This window comes from Astyanax mexicanus, chromosome 6 (genome assembly GCF_023375975.1).
Source record: "Astyanax mexicanus isolate ESR-SI-001 chromosome 6, AstMex3_surface, whole genome shotgun sequence".
In the NCBI taxonomy this organism is placed as follows: domain Eukaryota; kingdom Metazoa; phylum Chordata; class Actinopteri; order Characiformes; family Acestrorhamphidae; genus Astyanax; species Astyanax mexicanus.
Window position 1 is genome coordinate 50936312 of NC_064413.1, and position 20688 is coordinate 50956999.

The window sequence follows — 20688 nt, forward strand, 5'->3', positions numbered from 1 at the left end:
TTAGCTGACTCCACCTTAAGCTCAAATTTGAAAACAGCTAAAAAATGGGAGTGATAATTTGGGAGGGGCACTGGGTGATGTATGGGTTTAGAGGCAGGGCAGGAGGGAGAGCTGATTGGCTAAGCTGCAGCAGCAATGTTTATGAAAACTCCAAGCTGAACTGGTATGTTTTATTACTTCAAAGGAACATATTTTAGCTATTAATGGAAAAAATATGATTTACGGTTTAGTGGCGCTTTAAGAGTTGGTTTTGTAGTGGATTGGTTCACTAGAGTGAAATGTCAGACCATGGCGATCAAGCTGGTATAGTTGCTTGACCAGCATAGACTTGGGGTGTAGTGTAACATGATAACAACTACAAACTTATGTCGAACCTCGAGCCAACCTGTGTTCTGAAATACAGCACTTTTACCCGATGCTCCCAACAGGTGTACCATGCTAGCGATAGGCATATAGCATTGCCCATGCAAAAAAATAACTATTTTACACCATTAACAAGCTTAACTGCACACTTCATTGGTACAATTGCCATGGCCATTTGTTTGATGGATCAACTTGTCAGTCAACTGGGGAGATTCAAAAGTGGCAAAGATAATCAGGGAAAATGCACTCCTCACTATCTTATGGCAGAACTGAGCTTTTAGGATGAGCAAATGGACTACAACATGTGAGCAGGCAGAAAATGAATGAGACAGATAAAGAAAAATAAAACAAGTAAATTTAAAATAAACTGGTAGAAAATGTTATATAATTATACTTGGAACATAAACTTTATTGTAAAGTATAAGTGTATAATTATATAATACATACAGCTAGCAGCAATGAAAAAACAAGGGGGAAGTGAGACAATGGGTATATTTAATCTGGAGCCCTGGATGTGCTGTAAAATCACATGTAAACTAGAAGACAGACAATATTTTCATAGATGTTTGATAGCTGAGGACTTGTGTTGATCTTTTAGTGCTACAGAAGGACAGATTGTTGTGGTTGTTTGCTAAGAGATAAGCACATATTGTGCCCTTCTCTACACTTTTGTGGCCGTCAGGATGGAGCCTTTCAGGTCACCTAAAACTTAAAAACATGTTAAACACTACTGAAACTGTCTTATTGATGAATACCACCCAATATTTTCCTGAATAGTTATTACTATCCAAGTCTGATACATTTTTTTACGAACAGCTGTAGTTGATATGATGTTGTTGGGTTTAATAAAGCAGAGTTTACATATTCTAAAGAGTTTGGTTTACATATAATGGTGGTATCCTCCAGCATTGTCTTTGGGTTGTGAATGTTTTGATCAGTTGTTGTTTTAAAGTCTTTTATTAATTCATTTTTTATTTGATTGATGTTTCTTTTTATAGACCTGTAATGCTGAAACACTTATTCAAGGAAGTTTTACTTATTTTTAGTTATGCTGTGTAATTGTTAACATTTAAATCACCCACTAGGTGCAGAAATGTTTGTAAAATTTTGGAATTATCCTACTCTTTCAGGCAGACACAGAGAATTTCTTTTTAAAAAGGCAGAAATGAGAAATAAAAAACTAGAAGGTTTCTTACAGTAATGACCATGCCTCAAAGGGTCACATGATGATTCCCATATTATACTTGGCAACCGGGATATTGGTACATAGCAACATGGTGACGTTGCTCGATTCCCAAATTATGCTCTGCAACCAGAATGTTGGCTTAAGCAGTGCAGGATGGGCTGATGCCCATATTATACTAGACACCCACTGTGTTGGTACATGTAGCATGGCTCAATTACTATATTATACTCTGCAACTGGGGTGTTGGCATAAGCAGCATAGGCTAATTCCAATATTATACATGGCAATTAGGATGTTGCCATGAGCTGAACAGGCTGATTCTCTTATTATGCTCTGCAACCGGGGTGTTAGCACATTTGGTCACAAATCAACACATTTAACACGTTCAACACATTGTGTCAGTTTTTACCTCAACAAAACCTGGTTTCATCAGTTAATTTAGGTTCATGGTGTGTATTTGAGAAAACCCATTCTATTGGCATTACTTCTTAAAAGAAAACAAGCAAATCTGTGTCAGCAATGAGTAAAAAAACATGCAGTGTAAATCTGAAATATTTTTGAATGTCAGTAAAGATATGGATCTGAAGGCTTGCATTGCTCTGAGGCAATCCCCTTAGTGTTCCTCCCAATGCAGCCAGTCAGTCAGATAAACAGATACAGGATTATGGGTAGGGATGCTTTCATCCCCATCTAGTGTTTGAAAAAAGATGTACATTCATTTTGATTACTGATGTCAAATATTAGGGCCAAAAATTTAATCAGTGAGCATTAAATAAATGTTATGCAAATATGTTTAAAAATGTAAAAAAAAAAAAATGTCTGTAAGTTATAAGTATTGTCACATTTCCTTTTCACGACTTAGGATACAATATGGACAGTTGTTATGTCTGTTTAAAAAATTATAGTGGTTTATATGGATATTTTCTGATACAGTCCAGCAGTAGAACCAAACCACAATTAATCTTTTTTTTTATTAATTGAAAAAAGACAGAAAACTGTTTTTATATTTTGACAGCCACTAATTGTAGAAGATTTCTAGCTAGATTTATTTTACTTAGCTATTTTGATGACTAAAATGAAGACTAAAAAAACAATAAAAACACTAAACAACTGTGCAATATTTGTCACTTACCAATTGGCCAGAGCCCTGAATGCCACAGGTGATTTAGGTAAAAATGGTAAACTGTTGTTGATTATTTTTGGTTAAATAGACCACTCTGTGTGTAATATATCTACATAATATTTAGGTTTTGCATTTTGAAGTGAATTATTGAAATAAAGTAACTTTTCAATTATTCTATATATTTTTAGTTGCATTATTACTGTATTTTAATTTCATATAGGCGCTTTAAATGTATTTAATCTCTCCTCCTGAAGGGGGCGCGCTAATCACAGCGTGCTCACTACTATAGGTGACCGTGTATGTGCCTGATGTAAAATTCAATGTTTTTAAATAAGTGTAAGTTACATATATATTTAAATAAAACAGCCAAATATAGTAATTTACGTTGGTTATAAATATAATAAACAACAATCTTACAGAGTGAAGTGGCTATTGTTTAAATACAGGCTGGTTTTCTTTGTTTTTGAAAAACGAGCGGATGTAGCGTCAAACAGTGAGGACCCCAAAACAACAAGCAGCGAAATTTGAAAAATTCTAAACTGAGTATTAGACTGGGAGCGGACAGGGCGCGGGCTGTCTGCGGGATTATCGAGCTTTTTAACGGGTACAGAGCTGAGCTGCGGGCGGTGTAGACTGCGCGGGGAGCCGGGGACTCGCTGGTTGAGGGTTATTGATTATGTAGGATTAGTTATGATCAGGTTAGAGGAGTTTAATCACCCCTTTCTCTGCAGATCATACACTAACCCCCTGATCACAGCCCGGAGTCAGCAGATTCACAGCATACATAACTCCAGAATTCATTAAATAAACTCTGAATCTGATCAGCCAGGCTGAGACAGGGACATGGAGGCTCCGGAGAAGCCGGGGGAGAAGCCAGCGGGGGCGGTGGAAGTCCCCAAGCCGCCCTCCATCGAGGATTTCACCGTGGTGAAGCCCATCAGCCGCGGAGCTTTCGGGAAGGTTTTCCTCGCCAGAAAGAAAAGCAACTCCAGGCTGTACGCTGTAAAGGTACTGATACACAGCTCACAGAGCATTTAAACACACTATATAACCTCTATTATTAAAGAGAAAAAAAAATATATATATATATATAAATATAATATTTATATTATTTTACCTGTTGTTCTGGAGTTACACTATAGCCATATAGGGTATCCTAGTTAACTAAATTTAGTTCAAATTATCAATATTTTATTTTAATTATTAACACTAAACAGTGCCTATGCATACATATATACTTGATTAGTACAGCTCTGGGGGAAAAAATATTAATCTACTTCAATAATCAGCTTCTCTGATTTAACTATTTATATTATATATTATTATAATTTATATTATTATAAAAATCTAGGGCAAAGCCCTGAATGCCACAGGTCATCATCCAACATCATGATTTAGGCAAAAATAACCTAAATTGGTAAACTGTTGTTGATTAATTTAGGTGGCAATATTTATAAATATATGCTGCAATTCATATTTCATGTATACATTTTAAAGTACATAATAATTTTACGTGGACTATAGCTTCAGAAGGTTCAAAAGCATTAAGACTAGAACCAGCTGGTTTCAAGACAACTACTTTCCACCATCAGAAATCAACATTTGGTGGAATTACCCTGATTTTTTTTTTTTTATCACAGTTTTCATGCATCTTGGCATGTTCTCCTCCACCAGTCTTTCACACTGCTTTTGGGTGACCTTATGCTACTCCTGGCACACAAATACAAGCAAGTCAAGTAGTTTTTATTGTCAATACTGTATATGTACAGGGCTTACAGAGAATTTAAATTGTTACTCTCCCTCCCAAAACTTAAGGCAAATACAGAAAATAAGATTATAAATATAAAAGAATGGGAGACACTATATGTACAATACAACAGGAACACAAATGGGCATGTGAGACAAAAGACAGTAGTGCAATAGTGCTGGGGGGGGGGGGGTGATTAAGATGGAATTACAGTAAAAGTATAAACATAACTTGTATAAACAGTAGTGCAAATATAGTGGCATTAAAGCTTAAGGCTGAAAAAGTGAATGAGTGTGTAAAGTTCATAAAAGTTCACAGTTGTAGGGGGAATTAAAGTGGGTATGATGACAGTGCAAGTATAAGCAGTAGTGCAGGTGGAAAGCATTTAAAAATCTTGGTTATTCTACCAATTATTGATTCTAAACTCTTCCTTAGATAAAACCTTAGTATTGTTGTTGATTTTTTTTTTTGTTTTGCATTATTTGAGGTCTGAAAGCACTGCATCTTTTTCGTTAATTTGATAGTTTCTCATTTTCTGCAAATAAATACACTAAATTACAGTATTTTTATCTGGAATTTGAAACTAGCTGATCTATATCTATATGATTATCTATATTTTACATAGAAAATCTTCTGAGTAAGTTATTGTCCTGCAAAAATGTGGTGTAGTTAGACAGGTGAGATGAGTTGTGATGGATTGTGAACTGAGACACTGCCACTGGCTGTTCAGCAACCTTGTTGTCCGAGGGAAGAACTTGTGCTGGAACCGGCTTTTCTTCATGCTTCTGTATCTCCTGCCGCCGGGCAGTTATGAGAACAGGCAGGGGTTTGGATGGGTGGGATTCTTTACAATCCTCCAGGATTTCCTCAGGCAGCGACTGATGTATAAATATTGATAAATTAAATTAGCTTGTTGATGTTGGATCTAAAATATAATTTTAACCATGCTCTCACATAATGTTTTTATAGAGTCAGATTATATTCAATCCTCAAAAAATCAGTACCAAAACGCTGTCTCTAATTGCAGCTAGTCTTCACTTCTAAACAAGTGTGTCTTCACTTTATATATTTGCCTTTGTGTTGATTGTTTCCGCAGGTGGTGAAAAAAGCAGACATGGTGGACAAGAACATGAGTGATCAGATGCGGGCGGAGAGAGACGCACTCGCTCTCAGTAAAAGTCCTTTTATCGTACGCTTGTTTTACTCTCTTCAGACTGCAACTAAGGTGTATTTGGTAAGTGGAAGCTAATAATGTACATAAGCTTAATTCCTGAGAATCTGCTGTTTTTTTACAGTGTAAACACTTCTGCCTATACACTTCTCTATACACTGTATTCATTTCTAACCAACATTCATAATAATACACATATTCATATCTATGTTCCTTTTTCCACATGTTCCTTGTGTTCATGTTTGTTGCATATTAAACATTTTTTTTTAGCCTTATGGGAATTTTTTTGTATTTTTAGTGCATTTTAACCCTTTCAGATCCTGGACGTCATGTATTTTCTTTGTTTTTAAATGTTTTATTTCACGTTACATTATTTAAGAGCTGTTGAAAAAACAGTACTAGTACATGTTCTAGAGCCATTGAGTCAAAGTAACAGCTAATTTTTTATAAAATTTAATGTGATTTAGAACACTTTTTAATCATGTGTTTTTTACTGTATGGGGTGGTTTATGAAAAAAAAAGATCAATTTAAAATACAAAATATTACCAACAGGCTCCCAATACAATGGAAAAAAAACAATTGAATATTTTAGTTAATTGAATTTATTTGCTATACAGATTTTATAGTAAAGTATTGGATAATTTAAATATCTGTGCATTACAAAGATAAAACAACTTTATTTATTTTTTTCATCACTGGAGAAAATTTAAGTCTGAAAAGGTTTATTTAACTTAAATACTGAAGATTCTGTGTGTGGGTTATGTTTTTTCAGGTAATGGAGTACCTAATAGGTGGAGATGTGAAGTCTCTGCTTCACATCTATGGGTACTTTGAAGAGGACATGTCGTTAAAATACATCTCAGAGGTGGCACTAGCTCTGGATTACCTTCATAGGCATGGAATTATTCACAGGTATTTATTTATCATAGTAAGGGTTCATACTTAACATCTGTTAACATTAACAGCTCATCTGCTGCATTTATTAGATGCATGTTTTTGAACTAAAATTAATACATGGTGTATTTTTTTCAGGGATCTAAAGCCTGACAACATGCTGGTCTCCAATGAAGGACACATCAAGCTGACTGACTTTGGCCTCTCCAAAGTGAAACTTGACAGAGGTAAGATGACCCACAAAGCAGTCAGTTTCCCTGACAGGGATTAAGTCTAGTCATATACTAGATTGTTTTCCTTTCAATGGAAAATCTTCATTCAAAATGCCGTTTCGTCCAAGACTAAGTTTAATCCCATCTGCATATAACTTAATTTTTTTTATGATGTGTCAATGCAACAGCCAGAATGTATCTAAATGTTGAGGCTGAGGCCTATTTTACAATAGAGGTTTTCCTCACTGTGTTGAAATAGTAGGTCTTCAAAAATCAATCTCACAGCCCTAGAACATAATTTTTTAAAGTAAAGTAAAATATTTAGATTTGTTTGAGAAAGGTTGATAGCAGAAAAAAAATGCTGGTTGGAAACAGGAAAAATATTACAATTAAATAAAAAAATATTAATTGTAAGTTTTAACAGTAATCGGTATTAGCATATATATGTTTTTAAAGTGGCAGTCCATATTATTTTGTTTCTAAACAGAAATGCAGAAGCATTAGTGGAGTATCCAGAGTGCAGAAGGGATAAAATATTGTGTTTAGTGGTACCAGTATGCTGAAACGACCCTCCCTGCTAAACCTAAAATATATTCATTCTAAAAACTGGCGTCACTTTACGCGAGAGTTCTACTTCCGACCACGTCACGCGTCTGGTGGAGCAGTGGAGACTTCAGAAGGGGGAAACTCAGAGCTCACCAGACATGGCCCTAAATCCCCCCCAAATCCCCAAATTTACAGACATCAGCTTTAATATTAGCATGGTAAGAGAGCATGAGGTAATATCATCTATCTTAGTGTATTCTTATAAATTGTGCTGCAGTAATTTGTTTCTAAATGTGTCTGTTTTAATTTTCTATTAAAAAGTCTCAGGGTGATTTATATATGTATTTCTTCTCTCTAGAGTTGAGTCTTATGGATATACTGACCACACCATCTTTGGCAAAACCGAAGAAAGATTATTTCCGGACTCCTGGTCAGGTTTTGTCCTTGATCAGTTCTCTTGGTCTTGTGAGTATAATTTTTTAATGTTTCTGATCTTTCCACAGCAGTTCTTTTGCGGATAAATCTAAATATGTTATAATTAATAAGGGTGAGCATGAGACATGTGTTTAGTTTGTCCTATCACTTCAAATGACAGAATACTCCAGTTATGGAAGGCAAGCGTCACAGCAGCGCCTCGGCCGTGGCCAGTCCTGTCTCCTGTGGGAAAGTGGTGCAGAGGAAGAGCTCTTTCTGTTCTCCTCTGATGGCCAGAAGAAGAGAGATGCTGCGTTCACCTGTCTGCACCTCACGAGCCCTCGGTAGATAACCCAGTAACATTTTAAGATAAGATGTTTTACCTCTGATCTGTGGGACTGTTTCTGGGATTGGGTGATTTTCTTAAATAAAAACCACATTGAGTCCTATCTTACACCCTACGCAAGGTCTGTCACAAAGCTCATTGCTATCTTACACCCCACCAACAGTCTATTTTCATGCCTTCAGCCTGCGTTCTTTAAAAAGCAGTGCTTCTGAATATATTGACGCTGATGGGTGTGGTAAGCTGGAAATAAGGCGTTTTTAGGTAAATTTCTGGCGTATTGCTATCTTGACATCTGAAAAGACAGGTGCACCACTGACTTAATACAACCAAGACAGACATCAGTCAGCTCATTGCTATTTCATGTTACACCCAAAACACACCCATGATTGATTAAGAGAATTAGTACAAGCTTTTTGCACATTTCAAGCAGCCCAAGGTGTACTTTTCCCGACATTATAATAGCAAAGACAAACTAACACACCCTAAAACAGCCTGCACGTTGCACGGTTCAACAACTCACCTAAAGATCGCTAAAGTATGGCCCATAATATGTGATTATATTGCATTTTTATGTTTGTGAAGTTGGAATAGTTAAAATATTCCAGCAAGTTGTGTAATAAAACGCTATTTAAGAATAGCGGTTGCAGTTGAATAATAAGGACCTAAAAGGGGATGATGATGATGATGATATATTGGGTACAAATGCAATTAGGGGTGTAAGAAAATATTGATTTATCGAAGTATCTCAATATTTTGTTTTGCAATACTGTATACATTTTAAAAAATACAGTGTCTGTATTAAATTATTGGCTTTGAAGAAAAGATTGGTGTCAGAAGTGGTTCATTAAACCGTGAAACACTAGACAGCAGTGTTGCACTTTGTTGTTAGATCACACTGTTATGATTGGATGAAAAAAGTAACACTTCACAATTGCAATATATCGCGTTATTTACAGTATCGCAATATATCACAATATATTGAATCATACCCCCTGTAATGTGATGCATATTGCGTCGCAATTTTTTTTGCCACAGCCCCACATGCATCTAGCCACTTTCTTTTTTTACTTTTTGTCAGAATGTGTAGTTGGCTGTTATACTTTACAGAGTGCCCATATTTTATGATCAGTGAGCCAATAGAAATGTTTCAAAATGACTTAATATTTTTTTACACTGATTTCTATTTAATGTAAGGTTTAATCTTTGTGTAAAGTTGAGAATATATGTTTTTATTGTGTCACAGGACTGATGTATATGCTGCTTGTTGGTCAGTCTACTGTTTACTGATAATGTTAGTAATAGAACTGATTACATTAAGGATTACTGTGTTAACCTGCTCTCATTGTGATACTTTTTTCCCCCAGGAGTTAACAGCGTCTTTAGTCCCAGTGTTTTGGCTAGAAGCCTGACGCCGAGGCTGATGAAGTCCAGGAAGAGATTTGAGTCGCTGAGTGTTGGCAGCGCTCACTCGTGCCTCCTGCCGTCAACCACCGACTCTGAAAGCTGCATCAGCCCACTGTGGGAGGACGAGCAGGTAAACTCTTAAAGGTCTCATTCTGCTAAAATCCACATTTTCTTATTCTTTGTGAAATACTATCTGTCTCTCTGAGTTGTTTATGATGCTGCATATGAAACTGTTTGTCAGCCTCCACTGTCTGAAGTCGCTAGTAAAAGAAAATCCTCAGAAAAACTAGTTGATCAGGAAAAGCTCAGAAGTCTACATCAACCAGTGAGTTCATGGCCTCGCCTAATATAATTCTAATATCATTAGAATAGGGGTGGTTATTACTTGTTAGCTATAACTATGCAGGGATTTGGCCAACCTGGACTGAATATTTTCTAACTGTATGATTGTTTCCTTTTCTTAACAATAACATTTTCAGAGCATTAATAATGACCATTTCTTGCTTTTGTAGAAACTGGAAGGTGACGAGAACCTACCTCCACCACATGGAAAGGATGTGGTTGACCAGGCTGCACTGAAACGTCCTGTGAGTGCATCAGAGGGAAGGATAAGCCGAGAAATGCGTATTCCTGGAAGCGAGACACCACTGACACCAATCCACAACTTCAACTCAGGGTCAGGGTCTTCTAATAAAGCTCAAGTAGACGTGAGGAACACGATCCCAGACATTTCAGCAGGAAAGAGGCTTCACTTCACTGAAGCTGAGCTCTGTTTCACTCCAAACGCTAAAACTGCTCCCAAACAGACATTTGAGAACAGCTTAGCAAAACCTGAGACGGGATTTGTGTGCGTTGGCCGATCACCGGAGACTGAGACAGCTCTGAAGCTCAGCTCTTCGGTGAAAAGGGGGTTTGCAGAGGTGGACAAAAGTCCTGAGCAAGCTGAGATCCAAGCCAAGAAGACGGACGCTGAGTATAGGAGATGTTTTCCAATTCCGGAGAACGATATGAGGGGTCACACAGGATTGACGGGGATTTTCTCAGCTGTTGGATTAGGTGGTGATGGAGCGGTATGGAAGGACTCGGATCAGAGAGACAGGGGCGTCCCCAAGCAGTCCAGCCCCACCAACGTGGCCAAAAATCTTCTCTGCGAGCTGGAAGATCCTCGAGAATCTGCCACCACTGCTGCCGCTGTGGCCAGCTCCAGCTTCACTTCTTCTCCTGACGATGGCCGAGACCTGAGGAGGAGCCTCAGCCTGGACTCTGACAGCTCAGTCTACTCGCCTCCGATTAAAGACTCTCCGAGAGGGTCTCTCCTGCCATCGTTCCAGAAGCTTGATGAACATGAGATATCTGCTGTGGCTCCACTGCATGCAGAGTCCACAACTGCAGCCGGCCCACAAAATCACCATCACCACCAACATCACCACCACCACCAACACCACCATCACCATCATCATCATCATCATAAGAGCGAATCAGACTGCTCTGTGGTGGATCATCACCACTTCCAGTCCAGTAGCCTGGTCAAATCTCCTTCCTTCCTCAAGCCCAGGAACGTGGTTGCCTTCAGAAGCTACTGCAGCTCCATCAACCGCTCCAACATGTCCTGCAGCTCCCGCCTCAGTATCGCGTCAACCGATGCAATGGACACGTCCACCTCAGCCTCAGCCTCCTTCTACAGTGCTCCAAATGCCATGACCCCTGTGCAGAAGAAAAGACCCAGTCTCAACAGTTCTCTGTACCAGGTAAGCCAGGACTTTGTATCAGTATGAGAACCCCCATACCTGTGTAAGTTTTAAGGTGTTATCTTTTTGTCAGTGAGGTTAAAGACAATTTAATTGTTGAAGTTGTGCAGATATTTAACTTTTCTCCATCCACAGTGATGCATGTGTTCTGGGAATACGGCATAGTAGGCTAATATTACCACCCACAGTGGACAGAGTATTGTGTGATAATGATGGTGACCAGTGGTGTCTGGATAGAATTGTCCTTATAAACAGACAAGCAGCAGAAATCATTTATAGTCCATGCATTCTTGAGCTTCTATTGGGACACTAGTTTCTTAACCAGTATATCATATTTTTTGGACTATAAAGCGCACATTTAAAATATTTTCATTCTCTAAAAAATTGACAGTATGCCTTATAATCCATTGCACATTATGTATGAATTCTGGTTGTGCTTACTGACCGATTTTACGTGGTACACACTGCTCTGTTGTGCCGAATTCATCACCCCTGCCAGGAAAAGCACCCCTTCTCAGGAGCGAGCGATATGTCGCTTGAATCGAAAGCTGAGACAAAACGACTGACACATTAGTTTGTTTAATTTGTCCAAATATGCTGAAAAAGAAAACTTCACCTGCAGTCCCTCTTGAGAGAGGGTGCTTTTCATGGCGGGGGTGCTGATTTCGGCATGAAAAGCACCCTCTCTCGTAGTCATGGTCTATCAGGGCATTATGGCTACTGTAGTCAGGAGCCTCGCAGAGGCACTTAATACAGCTCATAATATGGTCTGTTTTATAGTCTGAAAAATATGTGAGTATAGTGTACCAGGGTCTATTGCTCTGTGTTGCTGACTGTGTTTGATTTATCAGTTGAATTAATTGTTTGTTTGGTTGATTTCAGACTCCACAGCCGATGGTTTTGTCCCACACTCCCTACCGAACCCCCAAGAGTGTCCGTAGAGGTCCGGAACCGGTGGTAGGGGCTCCCATCCTGGGCACACCCGACTACCTGGCCCCAGAACTTTTACTAGGGAAACAGCACGGTAAGAGAAAGTAGAATTGGGTTAGTGTACATCACATAGGGGTGGGAATCACAGTTATTCACATGATGACGATAATGATGATATATTGCAATAGTGTGATGGTGTGACACAATTCTCTACGATACTTCACTGTGTCTGTGTTACTGAAGAGGGTAAAATGCTCCGAAATAATCACATTGGTGTCAGTTTCAACCAGTATTCTTTTTTTTTTTAGGGAGTTTAAAGCACGTAAGTTTCAATAAAAATATCAATATTTGACGGCATGTATTGATAATGTATCGCAAACAAGAATGATATGATATATTGCAACAGCGATGTTTTGTCCCATCTCTAGCCTAATGTTATATTGGCTTTAAAAACTGACAAAACTGTTATATTGGCCTGTAACTGTAGCCTAGCCAAGATTATACTATTAAATATACTATTACAACGATTTTAATCCTATTCAAATGGATTGTATAAATGTTATACAGTCCCTGATGAAATATACAGTGGCTTGCAGAAGTATTCATACCCCTTATTCCACTTTTTCACATTTTGTCACATTACAACCACAAACTAAATGTATTTAATTTAAGTGACAAACCAACACAAAGTAGCACGTAATTGTGAAGTGAAATGAAAATAATACGTTTTTAAAAATATATATATAAAATAAAAATCTGAGAGCTATGATGTGCAAAAGTATTCAGCTATATCAATACTTTTGTTGAGCCACCTTTTATTGCAATTATAGCTGCGTGTCTTTTGCGGTGTATCTGTACCAGCTCTGCACATCTAGAGACTGAGATTTCTAGAGATTTCTGCTCATTCTTCTTTACAAGCCACTGTATTTATTATGAAGTGTTTGATTATGATGTGCACTGAGTGGTGTGTTTACTGGACCCTGTGTTTGAGTTGCAGGATCAGTTGAGTGTGGTGAGTATACTAGTGGTCTGTGCTCAGTGTGTTGGTGCATGAGCAGGCAGCTTCTCCGCAAAGAAAAAAAAAAAAAAGACTTCATCCAAGAGTGCTAACGGGGCTAATGCTAACTGGTTTACATGCCTTTCCCAACATTAGCCTCAGAGAAGCTTGGTTGAAGTGCCCTTTTTTATTTTTCTGTGATTGGCTGTGCTTGATTTGCCATTCCTACTGCTTTATTGATGCTTTTTGAACTTGGGAATTCTGGGCCATTACTTTGAATTTTGGGCCATTACACTATTTTCTAGTTAGCCTAATTTAAACTGGATAATCCGTGCTGTAAAGGGGCTTTATTCGTGGTGTTGTAATGGATAATGGTGATGGTACCAGGGTATTAATTTATTAACAACATTTGGGCTCCTGTGTATCTCAGCCAGCCAATAAAAACTGTCCAAGTGTAATTCTTATTAATGCTGTCATCTGAGAAAAACATGTATTTGGTTGTGCCTTTATTGGCTGGGTAAGATAGTTTGGCTCATCTCGCATTGTTTTTTTTTTTTTTTTTTTTTTTTTTTTTTTACCTTCTAATTTTTCCCATTTTCTCCCCAATTTACACGGCCAATTACCCAACCCATTCATTAGGACTCCCCCTATCACTAGTGATACCTCAACACACCAGGAGGGTGAAGACTAACACATGCTTCCTCCGATACATGTGAAGTCAGCCACCGCTTCTTTTCGAGCTGCTGCCGATGCAGCATTGCCGAGCAGCCAGCGCGCTTGAAGGAAAGCACAGCGGCTTGGCCGGTACATCAGCTCACAGACGCCCTGTGCTGCATAGGAGTGATGTGGGGAAAGAGCGCCATCTACCCACCCAGAGGGAGCAGGGCCAATTTTGCTCCCTCTGACGCCGGCAGCTTGATGGCAAAGCTGCATGAGCGGGGGTTCGAACCGGCGCCCTCCTGCTCATAGTGGCAGCGCTTTAGACCGCTGGACCACTCGGTGCCCTTCATCTCGCATTGTTGATTGTAATATATATTGCAAGATAATTATCTATGATACTTTACACCATCTGTGTCACAGAAAAAAAATATATAATACCAGTACTCTTAAATGAGTAAATACCAGAAATAATGGATTAATGTGTCAGTGTTTTTTTTTTTTAAGAATTTAATTACCAATGTTCTTCACTGCAGGTTTTTTAGCCCTATTCATATGATTATAGCGCCCCCATGTGCAGTAATGAAGCAGTTAGTAAATAAAACTGGGAGTTTAGAGCGCCCGTGTTTCAATAAAAATATTATTGTTTGACTCCATGTATCGATACGATATATCACAATATCGATATTGTCCCAACAATGGGCATCATATTATGCCCACGGCATTGATAACATTCCTTTCGGCCATGGATCTGCTTCCCTCATGGTCGAGCGATGCTGAGAGTCTGACGTTAAGTGAAGTTTAAGGGTTAACTCAGTGCTGTATCTTTATAACTAAGTCTGTATCTCTGAAAACATTTTGTCCTTTGACTTTTAGAGCTGTAAAACTGACTGTGGGGGGAAGGCATTTTCTGCTGCAGTGCTGTTAGCCAATCAGAGACGATATATTTTCATGTATGAATATTCATGAGCACGAGCCAAATTCCGTCTTTCTTCAGAGACCACTAATTGAGTGAACTAAAGCAGGGTTATACAGAAACACCGGAGCACTTTTCACGCGGCATTCATTCATACTAGAGACCGCAAATACACATTTCAAAAATGAATAAAAAACAAAAAACTCCTTTAATAATGCACACTGTGTGTACAATAAATGTTACAGGGCAGATATAAATCTCTTGAGAGCAAAAGAGAGCAGTGTAGATTTTCCTTTTTTTTTATCAAGCAAGCAGCAAAATATTCAGAGTTTGATATAATGTGTGCATGAGCGTATGACCATTCATCATAATCATTATCATCATCATTTTATTCACATATCTGTTTAAGCAACAAGTGTAAAAAACAACTTTTGACATTTAATTGATGTGAAAAGGATCACCCTAGGAAGCTAAAGAGCTTTTAAGCAGGATACAACAGAATACATGTATTATAAAACTGTCCCAGGTTTTTATTTTTTGCTAAGCTAATAATGTCAATGCTTCCAATCCCTCCACTCCAAAAATGAATATAACCACAACCCCCAACCCTTGCTCTCACAGCTGTAGAGTAGTCATGTGATCACTCTCTAACACATTCAGTATTATAAGTATATATAACTGATTATGCTGATTTATGAGGCTGTGCTGTTGTTTCTGTTGTAGATTTCATGGTGGACTGGTGGGCACTGGGTGTCTGCCTCTTCGAGTTCCTGACTGGTGTGCCGCCGTTTAATGATGAAACCCCTCAGCTTGTGTTCCAGAACATTCTCAACCGAGGTCAGATCATAATCTATATGCTATAAGGCGCACTTAAAATCCTTTAATTTTGCCAAAAATCATCAGTGCGCCTTAAAATTCGGTGCTCCTTATGTATGAATTTTACCAGTCAGGTTGTAAGCAGCAGTATATAGCATTATACAGGAGTTTCAGTTTAGTTCTCCAGCACCAAGGCTGGAACAGTATTAGCATTATCCACTACCAACGCTAAGCGCTAGCCCTTTTCCCATTCAGAGGTGAGTATTAACAGCCTGTAGCCTGCTGCTAACCCCGGCTAGCATTAGCATTACCTGCAAACCAGGCTAAGCGCTAGCCCTTTCGCCGTTCAGAGGATGAGCATTATCGGCCTGTAGTCTGCACATTTACCGTGTTAGTGTAGCACCGTCAGGCAGCATTAGCTGCTAATGCTAATGCTGCTGCACCCAGTCGTAGTGGAAATCTGGAAATCTAAGCTTGCTGTAAATAAATGAAAGCGATTTACTCACCCAAATAAACAGCTTTGAGGAGAGAAATCTAAAAAATAATTACAGTTTTGTTTACTTAGCTTAGCTATACTGCTGAATTAGAAGGAAAACATGGCAACACCCCATTCCTTACTAGTGTCGCATAATGCACCTTATAATCCGATGCGCCTTCTGTATGAAAATAGTCCAGAAAATAGAGTTTTATTGATAGTGCACCCTATAATTTAACATTCCTCACAGATCCACAGTGTTACGTGTTTAGTAGGAATATGACGATTGCAACCACTAAAAATGTGCACTGTTTTTCCCAATAAAGTATTTAGTGAGTGTACTACGCAAAAGTTTTAGTTGTATTATGCAGTCACTTTCCACTGTAAAGCTAGCTGGTATACATTGTTTGGTATTTTGGAATAATTATTGTATTGTGATAAATAGTTAATAGTTAGTGTTAAACACTTGTGTTGATGGTGTTGATTGTGTGAGCAGATATACCGTGGCCTGATGAAGAAGAGGAATTGTCCCACAATGCGAGGAATGCCATAGACATTCTCCTTACCACAGACATGAACAAACGGGCAGGACTGAAAGGTAAGAAGGTAAAACTTGTGGTTTAGAGCGCGTGTGTTTCAATAAAAATATGGATATTCGCCATATAGCGATAATGTGTTACAAACAAAACGATACGATGTACCACAATATCGGCATACTATCCCACCCCTAATGGAGACATTATTGTGGATGTTACTGGGCTACTGGAACACTCAGGGTTCCTCAGTCTAGCACTTTTGGGCAGCATTTACATCCTACTAGCACTGCGGTTAGCTGATCATGCTAATGCTGCTGCACCCAGCCTTAATGCTGAAGAAACTTCACTGAAAATGGACAGGATTAGTTTCTCAGTGGGTTCTGGGGTCATTTTCTTCTTAATGGGGGGGGTTCTCTGTGATTTAATTCCTGTCTGGAAAGGGCATGTATGTGTTTTTCTCAGACATCCTCTGAGAAAATTACAGGCTGAATTATCTACTGTTTAAAAGCTATTGAACGTGATGTCGTCCTCTTGTTTTTTCAATTGCAGCCTGGAGTAGAAGTGTGAAACATTTTTTACAGACACCCCCCAGAGAAACTAATCCTGTCCAGATAGGGCTTTAGACAAAATATTGGAAATCTAAGCTTACTGTAAATAAACGTAAGTGCTTTAATCACCCAAATAAACAGTTTTCAGGAGAACAATCTGTGTGGAATAACATCCAGCTCTTGTTTGACTTTAATATTTTTTTTTTTTTTTTTTTAAAGAATTAAAATTTTTTAAGTAGGCATTTTCCCCAAGTATAGGTCTCTGCAGAGTAGTGGGCGTGTCGAAAGGTCTGGGCGTGTCGAAATGTGGTCTACGCAATAGAGTGGGCATGTCAAAACTTTACTCCCGATTTATGATTTATACACTTAATAATCACAACTCTATACCAATTAATACCTGATTTTCACACTGTTTGGTTTGTTCCAAACAGCAGAGATTTAGTAATGTTATATATATTTATTAAATTAATTAATTTATGCACTTATTAATATGCCATACCATATGTATGTCTTTGTTAAAGAGCATAATATAAAGTAATTCAGCATAAAAGCACATATTTGTAATGTGTAACAGCGTCCTGAATCATTACTACATCTCCGCTGTTTGTAAAAAATCAAACCGTGTGTAAAATGTTGTGAATATTATAGATTTATTAAACTCCTTTCTCAGTGTAAATAAATGCACTGGGGGCGCACGGTTGCCGACTCCAAAATGGCGACCACGCTGAAACGCCAGCTCCAATAGACGACCACCTTTCGACACGCTCAGTACTCCGAGCTGCAGAGACCCACATCTTATTTTCCCCAGCTTCCCTATTAGAAGGAAAACATGGCGACACTCTTTCTTTCTTCAATGTAGGCATCCTCACTAGTGTCGTTTAATGTGCCTTATAATTTGGTGAGATTTATAGTACAAAAAAAATACTGTGAAATAGGGGTGTGACGAGATCTCGTGGCACGATATCTCGCGAGATTAAATGTGACGATATTTCTCGTCAAGCTTAAACCTGTCTCGCGGGAAGAAAGAAAAAATAGTTTACTGTGGACTTTTTAAGAGGGATCTGGCAACACAGTAGCGATACAGCGAGTGAGAGCAGAAGAGGAAAATTCGGGTATTTTCATAGAACAGGGGTCACTAATGGGCGGACCGCGGTCCGGGTCCGGACCCAAACGTTGTCGAATGCGGACCCAAACCGATAAACTACTGAGAAGGATTTAATTGTATACACGTTTGCGGCGCAGTAAATCACAGACCAATCACGTGTGGGGTAAGATCACCAAACGCTCTCTTCAGTCAATCAGATCTGTGCAGACGCGGTAAGGAAAAAATAACTAAATAAACACACCGCTCCTCCTGCGGGATCGAACCCGTGTTGTCAGGGTCGCGGTACCGCGGCCATGAAAAACCGCCTTTATAAGGAGATAGGAGCCCGAAAACGGGCGGAAAAACGAGAACTGGACCATACTGAATTCTAATTAAATAACTTACTCCTGGCATAGAAGATGCTTCTGCTACTTTTAAGTTGTATATCTGGCTGCATTTTGGCTCCAGTGGAAACAATAAACGGTAACAGAGTGACCAACAAGACACAAACCGTATATAAATACTGTAAGTAAATCCTACACCTGACTGTTTCATAGGCAGCTGTACTAATCCCTTAGCTCTGTACTGTATTTAAAAACATGTTCTGTCTCTGTGTGCACTTCAAGCATAATCTTAATAACTGGTTATTGTTATGAAAAGTTAAATTAAAAGAGATTTAGGAGGAAAAAACACAAACCCTAGTCTTAATATCACTTGTTGTGGTTTGCACTTATTGTTTGCTCTATATAAGACCTAGAAAAGTTTATTTTATTTTTGAATCTTATTTTTATTTCTATTTCCTATAAAAATCAATGTGTGAGAGAAACCAGTCTGTTGATTGTGCGTTATATGATTTTGTCAAATAAAACTCTAGTTTTCAAGCCATTTTTCATTTTTGACATTTTCTTTAAAATGTTATTTTTAAATCTCGTCTCGTTCTCGTGAACCCAGAATCGTGTATCGTCTCGTCTCGTGAGATTAGTGTCTCGTCACACCCCTACTGTGAAATAATTTATTTAAACATTCAAGTGCTCTCAATTTTTATTATTATACTAACTGGTTTGTCATCTGTTTCTTTTTTTTTTCCTCCAGAGCTAAAGGCACATTCGTTCTTTGCTGGTTTGGATTGGGACAACCTCCAGAACCAGGCCATGCCCTTCATTCCTCAGCCTGACGACGAGACAGACACGTCATACTTTGAGGCGAGAAACACTGCCCAACACCTGGCTCTTTCAGGCTTCAGCCTGTAACTCAGCCACTCAGCACACAGTCATGGTTCTGGCAGCAGCTGGCTGACGGTTCACCATGCAGATCTTTCAGGGACTACTGATGCAATAGCTACTACTGTGCAATCGATGGCTATAGAAATCCACAGCTATATGTCTTCCTTTTACTCGTCTTCGTATTTGTCTTTCTGTCTGTCTGAGTTTGTTAATGTTCTAACTGTTCCTGTTGCTTCTGTAGATGGCCGATCTCTGAGTCCATTAATATGACTCTGACTATGAGGTAGTAATGGGTAAAATGGGTAAATATATAAAAGAAAGGGTTATATGTTTACTTAATTAACTGTTTTTAAAGAATGAAGCTTTAACACATCTTAAACAAAGGATACAACTGGTTTATGATGTTGCTGATCTACTTTGGCCTCCAATAGAGTTACCAGCCACAGTTCAGGTTGTGACTGGTGTAATAAAGCACTGATTTCAGATCAGCACTCTTAATCTGAGTAGTTTTATATAAACAGGAGCTCTACTCAATTAGGTTTAAATGCTTTTAGTGCGCTATTAGTTAGTGTACTATTACTGTCATGCTAAAATTATATATATATATATATATATATATATATATATATATATAATTTGTCAGGTGTTTTAATATTGTCAAGATATCACGTTGACCAATAGAAATGCTCCAAAACATCTTTTTAGACTTTGGCTTTTTACTAAAACTGAAATATCTTCTGTAATGATGACATTCTGGAGATCAAAGATTTTGGCATAACTGTATTAATATGGAGTATTGGGGGGGGCGGGGCTTGGGATACATTATCATAACACTACTATAAGTTCTGTCATTACATTGGCTTAAATTGACTTCCACGTCTTTTACATGAGTTTCTTAATAATGGTATTATTTACTTGTAACTTCTGTTAGACAGTTACATGGTTTATCATTGTATTCTGAACTATTTTGTGCACTTTCTATACAAAAAACAAGTACCTTTCAGTGTGTGATGGATGTAAATAGTACATATGTTTAAATAAAATTCAGATAATATTTCATTTTTCAAGCTCTCCTTTTTGTACTTGTTCCCTCAAGACGTTTGTGGCAGACCTTTATTGTAAAATAATTTCATATATAGGTTTATATTTAGGCATAAAATGTATTTACAGTTCACAAAACCACTTTAGTTACTTTATATTCATTTAGAGTTTCATATGTATGCAATATATCTTACATAAATCCACTAAGGACCACTAATTATTATTATTATTATTATTATTATTATTATTATTATTATTATCTAGAACTGATTAGCATGGTGGCGTGTGAGGTGTTGGTGTGTATTCTGCT

At 38.1% G+C, this 20688-nt stretch overlaps 1 protein-coding gene across 1 annotated transcript; it reads left to right on the top strand.

The window, feature by feature from the left end:
- Positions 1–3174: 3174 nt before the first annotated feature.
- mastl (microtubule associated serine/threonine kinase-like) lies at positions 3175–20396 on the top strand. The gene is made up of 12 exons (XM_022662705.2): positions 3175–3680; positions 5516–5653; positions 6364–6503; positions 6624–6712; positions 7602–7708; positions 7839–8001; positions 9368–9537; positions 9920–11155; positions 12038–12179; positions 15379–15492; positions 16443–16544; positions 19207–20396. Exons 1-12 carry the CDS (start codon positions 3516–3518, stop codon positions 19362–19364), a joined length of 2724 nt encoding a protein of 907 aa, XP_022518426.2. The 5' UTR covers positions 3175–3515; the 3' UTR covers positions 19365–20396.
- The last annotated feature ends 292 nt before the right edge of the window (positions 20397–20688 follow it).

Coding starts and splice junctions, on each gene's coding strand:
- mastl (XM_022662705.2), top strand. CDS start 3,516: ATGGAGGCTCCGGAGAAGCCGGGGGAGAAGCCAGCGGGGGCGGTGGAA. Junction 6,713..7,601: donor CAAAGTGAAACTTGACAGAG/GTAAGATGACCC, acceptor TCTTCTCTCTAG/AGTTGAGTCTTATGGATATA. Junction 9,538..9,919: donor CACTGTGGGAGGACGAGCAG/GTAAACTCTTAA, acceptor TTGCTTTTGTAG/AAACTGGAAGGTGACGAGAA.